The 12,908-nt window shown below is 33.8% G+C and overlaps 2 protein-coding genes across 3 annotated transcripts; both read right to left on the bottom strand.

Moving 5' to 3' along the window:
• Window positions 1-2,836: 2,836 nt before the first annotated feature.
• On the bottom strand, window positions 2,837-4,500 carry LOC110726466 (serine/threonine-protein kinase ATG1-like). Of its 2 annotated transcripts, XM_021905944.1 has the most exons (4): window positions 4,213-4,500; window positions 3,710-3,840; window positions 3,247-3,310; window positions 2,837-2,979 (listed from the first exon to the last, which is right to left on the bottom strand). In XM_021905944.1, the coding sequence occupies exons 1-4, from the start codon at window positions 4,220-4,222 to the stop codon at window positions 2,897-2,899; spliced, it is 288 nt and encodes a 95-aa protein (XP_021761636.1). In that variant the 5' UTR covers window positions 4,223-4,500; the 3' UTR covers window positions 2,837-2,896. The 2 variants fall into 2 exon arrangements, 1 of the variants encoding a protein (XP_021761636.1); XR_002512372.1 differs by lacking the exon at window positions 3,710-3,840 and having other exon boundaries at window positions 4,213-4,494.
• Window positions 4,501-8,137: 3,637 nt separating this feature from the next.
• Window positions 8,138-12,239, bottom strand: LOC110726465 (glutathione S-transferase U9-like). The gene is made up of 2 exons (XM_021905943.1): window positions 11,726-12,239; window positions 8,138-8,759 (listed from the first exon to the last, which is right to left on the bottom strand). Exons 1-2 carry the CDS (start codon window positions 12,044-12,046, stop codon window positions 8,394-8,396), a joined length of 687 nt encoding a protein of 228 aa, XP_021761635.1. The 5' UTR covers window positions 12,047-12,239; the 3' UTR covers window positions 8,138-8,393.
• Between the last annotated feature and the right edge of the window lie 669 nt (window positions 12,240-12,908).

The following is a 12,908-nucleotide window of genomic DNA, read 5'->3' as shown; positions in this document are numbered from 1 at the left end:
TGAGACACACCACTACCGTGAATCAGCTCCAGATGCTCCTGTGCAAGATGACCTCGCCAGGTAACCAATGCAGAACACAACTGTGTCCTGCTCAAACAGTGCAAAACATTGCGCTCCTGCCCGCCTTAAATATATGCAGCCACGTGACCACCAAAACTGGGGATAACAGTACCATCCTTAGGACCACCTGGCATCAGCTGCTGCACTACCCATGTCTCTGCTGAGCTGGTGGAAGGCTGACTCGCTTGACTGCTACTCACAAATCTCCCTTGTTGACCCCTATGCACTGTATGATAATCAACTGGGTCGTACTCTTCATCTCGATCAGCCTGACTTGCCCGCTCATCGTCCTCCTCGTCAGATGTCGGCACTTGGCCCGACGAGTACATGGGGGGCTCCCTTGCGATTGATGCTCCCCCGACGAAGTACCTGCAGACCCATATTGCTGCTCATGATGATACGGTGCCCCCGTATTTACCGAACGACCAGACTCCCTCCTAATAGACGCATTCAAACGTCTTGATACTTCATGACGAGGACCCGAACCCTCAATCTACATTAAATAAATACAAAATCAAATATCAGTAATAATTACAAATATAACTATGATATTAAAGTTGAACAACTAATATTCAAATTCAAAAAATAATTTCAAAACAATAATAATCCAAATCAAATAAACAATAATAACAACATTACCAGGGATCAATAATAACTACTAATAATTTGAAAACAATAATAAACCAAATCAAATAAACAATAATAACAACATTACCAGGGATCAATAATAACTACTAATAATTTGAAAACAATAATAAACCAAATCAAAACAATAATAAACCACAAAATCGGCAACATTACAACACAACAACAACAACAACAATAATAACAATGGTAATAACAATAACAATAATAATTTCAATCAATTTTTTTATAAAATTTTAATCACGAAAAAATTACATAACAACAATACATAACAATAACACTAAAAAAATTAAAATTATATTAGTAAAAAAAAAATACATACCAATAATCACGAGGAAAAAAAAATCCAAAATTAATAAAAAACATAATAAATAACAATTATACAAACAATACCAATAAAAAAAAATTACATATCAATAATCACGAGGAAAAAAAAATTCCAAAATTAATAAAAAGCATATACATAACAATAATACATAACAATAACAATAAAAAAAATTATATTACTCAAAAAAAAAATCACGACAAACAAAGAAAAAAAATAAACACGACACACAAAAAAAAATAAAAAAAAAAGTCGGAAACCCAGACTTCCGGATTTTTCAGGCACAAGTCTCCACAAATTTTTTTTTTTTTTTTCAAATTGAAAAAAAAAATTAAACCACAACCATACTTGCTCGCCGCCACTGACGCCGCCCCCACGACCAACGTATATCAACCTTATGCGTTGCCGGTCCGCCATAGCCGAATTCAACCTTGGATGGGTGGTGTTCGTTGGTGTTTGGGTGATTTTCAAATGTTGGGATTTTTTTTTAAAAAAAAATTTCTAATTTTTTTTTTTTAATTTCTGATTTTTTTTAGAGTGAGAAAATTTTAGAGAGAGAGAATGTTGGTAGTGAAATGACTTGTAAGTTTCGTAAGTTAGTTTCGCGAATATTTATATACGAGGGGCAAATTAGAAAATTCAAGCAAAAAATGCGAGCGCCGCTATGTAATTTGCGAGCGACGTTTATCAACACCCAATAAAAAGCAGATTACAAAACAAAAACAAAACAGCAAGGACAACTAAGAAGAAACCCCAGCAGCACTCCAAAGCTCCAGCCCACCTCAAGAAGCAACTGGTACTTTACGAGCCCACACAACATCACTTATATCCTCCAATAAAATATCACGAAGGTCCTTCGGGACTGCCTCTAACAACACCAACTTCTGGTAAGAAAGCGCCCTATAGTTCGCAAGTCAGTCAGCCGCTTTGTTGGCTTCCCTATGTTCACTTCCCAATCTCAACCCAAAATAAGTGCCTTGCACTGTCGTATTATGTGAATATAAGGGGAGTTAGGAGCTTCTTCCTCTCCTAACAAACGAACTAGTGCTTCAGAATCAAATCTTTAACAAGAGCATTATTATGACTTAGGGCCAAATAGACTATGTAATGGTACGTTACGTACATGTCAAGTTGTTAGCTGCTTAATTAGCTTTTGTATTAATGATACGGTTGATACCTTAAAAGGTCTGTATATATAGTCATTATAAAGAATTTAATTCACTACTTATAGTTGATTGGATGAGCAATAATTATTTTAAATATGCTTAATGAATGATTGGTTATTATGGTGAACGGTTGTTAGATACATTCATGGAAATTGATTTTAGCACACCATTAATGAATTTTGGCACACCCTAATGTAGGGCAGTGCATCGGTCCAAAATCGGACCGGGACCGGAACCCGGAATCACCTGTTTTTGCGGACCGGAGATCGGACCGTAATCAACTGGTTAGGGTTTCGGTCTAGACCTGTTTATTCCGGTCCGGTCCGGTTTTGGACCGGAATGGTGAAAACTAAAAACAAGCAATCTTAGCCATTGAAAGTTCACTAGATAATCTGATGGTGTGAAACAACCCAGAGGTCATTATATACAAAAATAAGGTAATTATATCAAATTATATTAAATTTGATGACATTTACACCGAGGTCACTATATATAGAAATAAGGTAACTATATCAATTTTTACAATATTTACTTAGATGTCACTATATACAAAAATAGGGTAATTATATCAATTTTGACCACATTTACATAAAGGTCACTATATATAAAAATAAGGTAACTATAACAATTTTGACCACATTTATACAAAAGCCACTATATATAAAAATAACGAAGGCCACTATATATAAATATAAGGTAATTATATCAATTTTGACAACAAGTCAGCTGTGTGATAATATGGCTGTTCGCGAACAAGCTCAGGAGCCATGTACAATGGAGTACCTGAAACAGTCAGATGCATAAAGTGAGCAAAAGTGTTAACAATAAAATAATTTGTGAATAAAAGACCAACTTCTATAACTCCTTTTCCTTTTGCATTCTTTGGACCTGATGGAGAGTTAATAAGGGTTTTGACAATGTAAGAGAAAAACATCTGAAGAGCATAAACAGAAATTAAGTCCACAGAAATACAAGAAAAAAGTATTTGCATGAACCATAATGAACTTGGAAATTAGATTACTAGCAAAGCAAACAAATCACAAAGCTGACCTTTGATGGAGCGAAGTACAACAGTGTTCATTGACATGACACGAGCAAATCCAAAATCACAAAGCTGGAGTAAAGATGAAAAAATATAAGATAATGCAAAGTTCATAAAGGAAATTGGCAATACAATCATTACTGAACATCAAATGTTACCCAATCGCCTAAACAAAGGTGATCACCCCCAGCAAGGTAAAGGGACTAGATGTCTGAAGCCTTACCCCTATGCTTACAGCTAATAAAATTATGAATTGTTTTCAATTGACCTTTAACATGAAATGCAATGACAATAAAAGGCACAAAAAATTACTGAGACATTCCAAACAAGTACATTATGAGCAAATAGTAACTTTGTCTCCAAATTGGACAACTATGGAGTTATAGTCATATCCATTAGACTATGAAAATATATATAAACTATGAAAAGCTCAGAAAATAACGATTCTTCAACAATAAATATAACTATTACCAAAAGAAAATGAGGGTGGAAATTATGGATAGCCAAAGAGCCAAAAGTAAATATCATACAAAAAGAATATTTTGCGGCTTCATGTCCCTGTGAATAATTCGGTTGGAATGCAAGTAATGCAGTGCTCTCACCTGAATATTTGACCAGCAAAAACAATCATAAACCTATTCATTCACTTCAAGCAGAAATCTATCAAGCATCACAGGGTACTTCAGTTCTAGTGCTCTCACCTGATTATTAATCTAGCTACTTACACAAATCGAACATAACAATCAACATCAACTAATGTTCAAAATTTAGCACAAAATATCAACAAAAACCTAAAAATAAGCTTCTAATTGAATCAATCAAGTGGCTTACACGATTCATATATACAATTCTAGTGCTTCATTGATATTAATAAACATTCTAATAAAAAAAATTCAGCAAAATATCTATTACAAAAAATCTCAAGAATATTATTTGAAATAAGTTATTAGAGAGAGGAAGATTGAGATAAAGACCTTCAAGCATTGCGATGAAGACTTCATCGGAAATTATTTCGGGCAATTGAGGTCGGAGAATCGAGCGTGAATTTGAAGGATATTTTTCTTTGATTTGTTCTTGATCAATCTAGGTTTTATATTTGCCAAATTTATACTCAAATCGCTCAATTTGACTTGTTTTTATTCAAGTTTATAAACAATTTACATTGAATTTCATGAAATCAAATCCGAAAACAACATAAATCAAATCGCAAAAATCAAATCACAAAATTTTAGAAAGCATAATCAAGCAAAAATAGCGAAATTACTCAAAAAAAAAAAAAAACAAATTAATACGGATAACTCAATTGATAGTAGATCGTAGAGCTAAGAAATTGCTGAAAATCAAAGTAATTGAAGCTGGATTTGAAGAAGTAGCATGAAATTGGCAGAAATTAGGAGAGATAAAGTAGGAGAGAGAAGGTAGAGGAGGAAGAAAATAACGTGCAAATGAAGGAGGAGAGAGAAATTGTAGACATTTTGCATGAAAATTGGGGGAAAAAATCTCGACCGTAAGATTTGATGGATCAACAATCTACGGTTAAGATGTCATGTATTTAATTTTCAGCTTAAGGTTATATATATATATATATTATTTTTTTAACGTATTATTTATTTGTTTGCGTGCTTTTTTATTTTGCACCTAGAATATATAAATTACAAGTTTTGTACCTAATTTTTTTAGAAATTTAAACATAAAATTTAAAATTTTCACCTGAAAAATAAAAAATACATTTTCCGATCCGGACCGGAATATTCCGGTTTTTAACCGAACCGGATACTTGCAATCACCAATTTGTGAGGACCGAAGACCGACCCGGAATCCAACGATCCGGTCCGGTCCAATTCCGGTCCGGTCCCGATCCGGTTTCCGGTCTCGGTCCTTTTTTGCACACCCCTACCCCTATGTGAGAGAGCATAAAAAACTGTGCTCTCACATAAAAGGTGTGTCAAAATCATTTTCCCATATTCATATATTCTCTAATTGCACACTCCAATGTTTCTTAAATTCTTATTGATCAGATTTTGATATATATAGTCATGAATAGAGGGAATACTAATTAGGTTATGTTAGTAAATCGGATATAATTTTGATCTAAAGTTTTCTAATACAATCTGGATTTCAGATATGACAACTCTTTAACCTCATTTTATAAAAATCGTAAGACAAAAAATAAAATTATCAGATGAAGTAATCTATTATAAATCACAAACAATTAATAAATTGGGTGTAGTGGTGTACATAAATATTCTATATCTGTTGAAGGATTACCCTAAAGTGATCAATAGATTACTTATGTTATGAATAAACTTAAAGTTACCTACATCTTATATATTGATAAAGCTACTTTCTTTGTCTCTTCGGAGACATCATCTAATAAAGTTACTCTCTTTAAAGGACTAGAAACCAAATATTAGATTATATGAAGGTAATTATATGACCATTATACATGTATAACTAACTTATCAAATGACCTATTTACACCCTTATTATATAACTTATCTCATGGCATATTTACATTAAAATCATATTAGTTTAAGTTACCCCAAAGTATGGTAATTAAAGTTAGCCTAAATTGACTAAAAAATGATGACCATTATAGCATGTTTATGCTAGTTTTACGGCTTGTTCGTTCTTAGTCTATGATCTTTTTGGTCATTTTTAGGGTCATAGTTATCATATATCGCTCTATTATGCTCTGTTTGAGTTTTTCTTAATGTTAGTTTAAGGTGATTTCATAATCATTTGAATGATTCGAAGTGTTTAAAGTTGATCTAGCCAGTATTTTGACATAGAGTCTACGGATCAAGTTTGTTGATCGAAGAGTTTATGTTCGTGAGTGTTGATGTTGAGAATTTTATGCATGATATAAATGAAGGTGGCACCCACAAGGGTCACTATGTGTCTTTCAGAATTGAATTTGAGTTGGAAACGTAGCAAAACGCGACGACATTGGTGAACCATGTGTCAAAACGAACCCTTATGCACTCTTTGATCATAAATTAATTGAATTCTACAGATTGGATTAAAGCGATTCAAGTTATAGGTTGGAAACTAGACTTGAAGTGCTTTGTAATGTTAGATTGCATTTCTCGATAGCTTCCTAGAACTCGAGATAAAGCTCCTAAAAGACGACCCTATGGACCAGCGCCCACAGCTTGACATAGTAGCCCGCAAAGGAGCCGCTGATTTGGGCGTGCAAGAAGCTCGTTATGGATCTGGTCTTCTCACCATCGCAAGCTTCGTCGACTACTACGATTTTACTTGTCACCTTTAATCAACCAATCATCAAACGACTATTCTTATTTTTATTTATTTATTTATTTATCTATTTATTTATTTATTCATTTGTCGTTTCTTTATTTATTTAATTAATTATTCATCTTTAGATTATTTTTAAGATAATATGAATTGAAATATTTTAAGGGATTATTATTTTCCGAATGCCTTTTATTACTTTCATACAACGTTCGTTTTAGTTTTTCTCTCGAACCATAGTTTCTCTTGATATGTCCATGGATTCTTTCATGGATGATTCTTGAGTTTATTATTTCAATTCATTGAGGTATTTTTATTACCGTTTCTTTTATTTATTGCTTTCAATTATGGTTTCTTTCTTAAATTAGGTTTAGGTTTAATAATTTATTTCATGTTTGAGAAGTTTATTTCTAGGATTTGGGAATCCATGTTTATACGATGAATTTTGATTGATGTTATATATATATATTGATTATTAATTGATTTCTCTAATTAATAGCGTTTTTATTGTTAATCTTGCAATATGATCAATAATTCTTGTTAATAAGATTGATTGATTGGACATGACATATAAATGTATACACACATTGTTAGGAGGTTTTACTAGATATTATATTATTGACAGGTGTATGATAATATCAATTACTTGGAACCTGCTCGATGTACGCTAATATTATTATTACCCAAATATACACGAAAATTATTATTATTCCATTAATTATTTAAGTACTCAATTAATGGAGTATGAAATCAAATATAATCAAGCAAGCATTATCCAACTTTTATTGGCAAAATCAATAAATGAGGTTTTTTCAAACTTTTACTTAATATATCAGACTCCAAAATTTTACTTAATTTTTTGGGGAAAAGTTAATTCATTAATTAGAAGTCATACGACATCTACAATAGAAATCAATAACAACCAAAGACATATCAATATTTGACCAATAGAAATCAATAACACCAAAGACGTATCAATAGAAATCAAAATTTTACTTAATTTGTACTCCCTTCGTTTTAAAATAAATGCTCAATTTATTTGGACGCATATGCCGGTGAAAATATTTGACCAATTGTATCTTTATTAATTATCAAAAACTATAAATCATAACAATTGAAAATTAATAATCTATTCATTTATTGTAATGATTTCAACAAGTATTCACAAAACTATATTTTTATCTGATATACTACCTTCATTTCATATTATTTGCAACTATTTGACATAAGTGTGAGTAGAAATGTTGAATCGTTACAAATAATATGAAACGGAGGTAGTATAAATAACAAACATTAGTCAAACTAGGTCAATCAAATAGCGCAAAAAGTGTCAATGAAGCACTTATTATTAAAAACGAAAGGGGATACTGATAAAACAATTACCTTTGAATTTGAAATAATTCATACCACTTCCGTTTCTGAAAGTTTGACTCACTTATTATTCATCTGGTTAAAATAAAATAAGTTTGACCACATATTATGATTTATACATAGAAATAAATTAATATGAGGAATCTTATTAGATTCCCTTTATTATAAAATTTTCAAATATCAACTTTTTATAATTTTCACTTATACATAGTCGAAAATATTCATAGTCAAAGATATTCATTGGAGAACGCGCAAATACAAAGTGAGTCGAACTTTTAAAAACGGAGGGAGTACATACGATTGATCTTACAACGAGTTATTGTGAGATTAGTTTATAGTACACAGTAATCACAAAGAGTTATTGTGATCGAGACTGACTTTTAGTACAAGCCTTATTAATTAACTTACCGCGACCACAATAATTAAGGACACAGTAGTCTATTGTTATTACTCACAAATACACAATACACCATGCAATGAGGAATTGCACTTAGATTTCCCTTAAAAAAAAAAAAAAAAAAGATTGCACTTAGAAATTGGAACACAAGTTCCTATAAGCTCGGTAAAATTTGACCAACCTCTCATGAGGTGGGGCAGTGTCTCTTACCACATTGAGGCCCCAAAGAGATGCCATTCTTGAGGTTGTCAATGGATATTTTTGTGGTTCCATTAACTTCAAATTGAAGGCATCTTCTATGCCTTTGATAATGCTTGGGAAAGCGCATAACAACATGTCTAGCATCCCCATATCTTCATTACAAGAAGGTGCATCATATGGAAATATAACCTTCATGTTTTCCTCTAGAATATTAAACTTCATTTGGACTTCTCTTATGCTCTTTTCTTCTTCAATCCCTTGACTACTTGCTATAACCTTCTTCAAAGACATGTCAAGCTGTTGTACGTTTTACATGCATGTAATAGTTAGGTATATAAAATAATTAGCTCAAATTGCTAGCAAGTGCACCCAATTCATAACACAAAAATAACTTCAAGTGACACATCTTACATGGTAATGTTTCAGAGATATATGATCAAAGTTAATATATGAGTAGTAAAAATAAAGTCAAAATGCGTCATGCATTTTTTTTTAGTAACGTAGTATCAATTACAAGAAATTGATTGATTATTAGTACCTACTAGCTTAGGAGTTATTGCTTGTAATCAATTATAATTAGGGCATGCTTGGATTGGAGGTAATGTATTAAGGGGGTAATAAAAATCAAACTTGAAAAAACATAAGTAATTAGAGGGGTTGTTGTTGGAGACAAGGTGTTTACAAATGAAAAAAAAGTAGTTGTGCCATAAGGAAAAGAGAGAGATGGAGGAATTATTATCCTCATAATGAGAGTAATAGTTATCTACCCTTCCCCTAGTGCCTATTACCCCCAAAATGAGGGTATTAGTTCCTCTTTCTTCACCTCATACTACACCATCACTATATAAGTTTCCTTACAATTACACCATCACTATCTCCTCCTTCCCTATATTCACTTTCATTTTGCTTAGTTTGACTTTTATTACCCTAGTAATACATCTCTCCCAATCCAAACATACCGTTCTTGTTTTGATTACCGATTGCCTTGCCGCAGCTGACTACATGTTTGTAACAACAATTAACCATTATACGGAATATATACCAATTATCCAAAAAAACATGGTGGTTGCATTTTTTTTTTTGTTTTTCCAGATTGCTAAATTTAATTTACTATTAAAAGTTTGTAAGGTTTCATAAACCAAATGAACGTAACCTTTTGAATGTATATTCACGTGCATATCACAACAAACAAAAAAGATAAAAGTGATATTGAGTGGTAATGAAACTATATATGTTGGGTTATTGTGGCACAAATTCTATAAGCCCAATTTATTACATCTCAACGTTTCTAGAAAATTTCACTACATTGAGATTTTGATGGAGAATTGTGGAAGAATCTAAAAATGTTGAAGATCATGAATATTCTAAATTTATGTGGAGAATTTAAGAAAATGTGTATAGAAGATTCCACACACTTCTTCCACCTCCATACATCACCTATAATTATAAGGTGTTGGGCGTCATTTGGGAGCATGGATCCACCTACATTATCTTCCAATACTTCGATACATATTATCCACTCTATGAGTGATTGGGTGTCCTTCCATACATTATTTATGCTTAGAGAGAATTTACCTACAAATGTACGCTCTCTAAGATATCATGATCGGAGTTTCTACATATACACGATCTCCCTAATCCACTAATCCTTATTTTGCACTACTCTTTTGTGAGTTCCTATAGTGAGAGTTTCTTGTAATACTCACCCTTTCAAGGGTTCTTGTACTCTCCTATTCCTTTAGTGGATAATTTTAGGTGCTCGTCGTCGTGAGTTTTTTTTTTTTTTATAATTTTTCCCACGTTAAATGTGGGTCCATTTTACTACATGTCTTGCCATTATCTATCTTTTAATTATTTTATCAATCTCTACATCTTTAATTTGCTTCAACAATATATAACAACGGAAATTCCACCATATACCACTGAGTTTAAGCATAATTCACCGTATACCACCAAAAACTTTCTAATACACCATATACCACTCAGTTATTGTATATTAACACAGAATGCCCTTTTTGTTAACTGTCGTTAGTCTGTCGTTAACGCCGTTAGTAATTAAGGTTAATTATACCATGTGGCTGTCACATATTGGCTCTTATTAATATTATCAAATTAATTAGTTAAATAAAGAATTAAAAAAAAAAACAGCCACCACCTCCTCACTCCACCAACCCCGACACCCCCTTCCCCCACCAGCCTAGCTCCCCCTCTCTGCCGGCGGCCTTGCCCAGCCTCCTCCCTCGCCGGCGGCCTTGCCTAGCCTCCTCCCTCGCCGGCCTTCCAGAGCTCCCCCTACCCCTGCCATCTCCCCTTCCCGTCCTCCTCCCAAACCACCAATGTCTCCCAGCCAACCACCACCCTATCCTAACATCCCCTGCTTGCACGAAATATGACTAGAACCCCCAGCCACCGCCCTATCCCGCCCCCACCCACGCCGGCGCCCAGCCTTTCTCTTGCCAGCGCGTCGGCCTCCCTCTCCCAACCGACAACACTCAAAATCTGCAACCATACAACAACATCAATTCAACTTATCAGCATTCGACTTATCAGCATTTTTTTCGAACAAATTCGCTTCTAATTCGACCTTCTCTCTCTTCGTCAAGATTTGATGGGTGGTTTCTTTGCCGTCGATATTCCAATTGGGATTTGCAAGAGGAAAATTGAGGATTTTTTTAGGGTTAGAGAGATCGGGAATCGGGGAAGGGGAGTCCGGCGAGGAAATCGGGAATTGGGTTACAGGTGGGGGATGATTTTCGGGGAAGGGGAGTAGGAGTGGGATGGTCGCCGGCGCAGGGGGAAGGGGTCGAGAATGTCGCCGGCGGGGGAAGGGGCCAGGGGAGGGCAGTCGCCAGCCATCTAGGAAGTGGCTGGGATCGCAATTGTTGCCGCCAGGGGGATCGATGAAAGTTTGAAGCTTTTTGATTGATTTTGGGGTTCGATTTTAATGGAGAAGAACAGAGAGAAGCTTCAATGGAAAGGGGAAATGGGGGGTCAATGGAGTCAACCCTATCAATGGCGCCAGTTAGATGTATAAGGGCATAATGGTAAAGTCCCCCAAACGGCAGACTCACGGCAGTTAGCAAAAAGGGCATTTTGTGTTAATATACAATAACTGAGTGGTATATGGTGTATTAGAAAGTTTTTGGTGGTATACGGTGAATTATGCTTAAACTCAGTGGTATATGGTGAAATTTCCGATATAACAAAAACATAGGTAAAGTTTACACCAAAATTCAAATAATGTGAAATTATGAAGTACGTACCTGATTAACCATATAATCTGCCCAAAACTGCACCACAGACCTTGAATAGGGATCGGATGGCAAGAGATGAGGAGAATTTTTCCATGTTTCATCAATGTATTGTAGGATCACCAATGACTCGGAAACAGGGTTCCCTTTATGAATAAGTACGGGAACTTTCTTGTGTATAGGATTGTACTGAAGTAGCATTTGGCTCTTCTTTTTCAAGTTCTCTTCAACATATTCATAGGTTATGCCCTTGATTTTAAGGGCAATCTTCACCCATCTAGCGTAAGGGCTTGCAAAAAAACCAAGGAATACCACCTTCTTTTCATCTTCCATCCCTTTCTTTTTCCAATTCGCTAAAAGTTTTCAATTTATCAATACCTACTTGAATTGAAGTATTGTACTTCGTATCACACTAAGAGATCAAGTGAGAATAGAGAACTAATCTACCTTTACCTAATAGCGCCGAAAACTCCTGAGAAAATCTGAATGAATTATAGACGACCACACATATTTTACTGTACTTTGATGATCAATATAATAGGAATAGTAAAATGTAATGGGGTCACGCATTTGCTTTAAATATTATTGGGTCATAACTTATAAGTGAACCATCCATTGTAATAATGCATGTGTGTATTTTAGTAAGGTTTCACTTAGTCCGCTTAAGAACCACGCATAATAATAGTGGTATTTGGAATCAGAGAAAACCTCATTTAATTATATGTACCAACCATTTATTTTTATTTGTTCAAGTCGGTGTTATATACTATTATCAAACAAAATAAGTATTTTATACGAAGTATTGATTAAAAAAAAAGATAGTTAAAATATTTTATAAGGTCAATGGACTACCTTTAATTTCTTTTTACCATAACATTGTATATAATTTTGAAATGAAAACTTCCTATATCTGATAAAATTGTAAGTGAATTCCCTTTCATAATGTCATGTACAACCCTAACCGGCCATATTTGGTGACAACATCAGAATTAATTAATAACACCTAAATTTGTTGTAATCAGGATTAGAAAATTTAGTTCACAAATTTTCTTACTTGAGAGTATGTGCATTCATCATATTTTGTTTGTTTCGTGAACATATATTGTACCTGTCACACAACGACCATACATTCACTTTCTTACAATGACCATACATTCACTAAGCACGTGAAAAATATTATAGAACTTTATTTTTT

The sequence above is a fragment of the Chenopodium quinoa genome, unplaced genomic scaffold (genome assembly GCF_001683475.1).
Source record: "Chenopodium quinoa cultivar QQ74 unplaced genomic scaffold, ASM168347v1, whole genome shotgun sequence".
Classification (NCBI taxonomy): domain Eukaryota; kingdom Viridiplantae; phylum Streptophyta; class Magnoliopsida; order Caryophyllales; family Amaranthaceae; genus Chenopodium; species Chenopodium quinoa.
The sequence above is the reverse complement of the archived record's forward strand: the minus strand, read 5'-3'. Positions and strand labels throughout refer to the sequence as shown.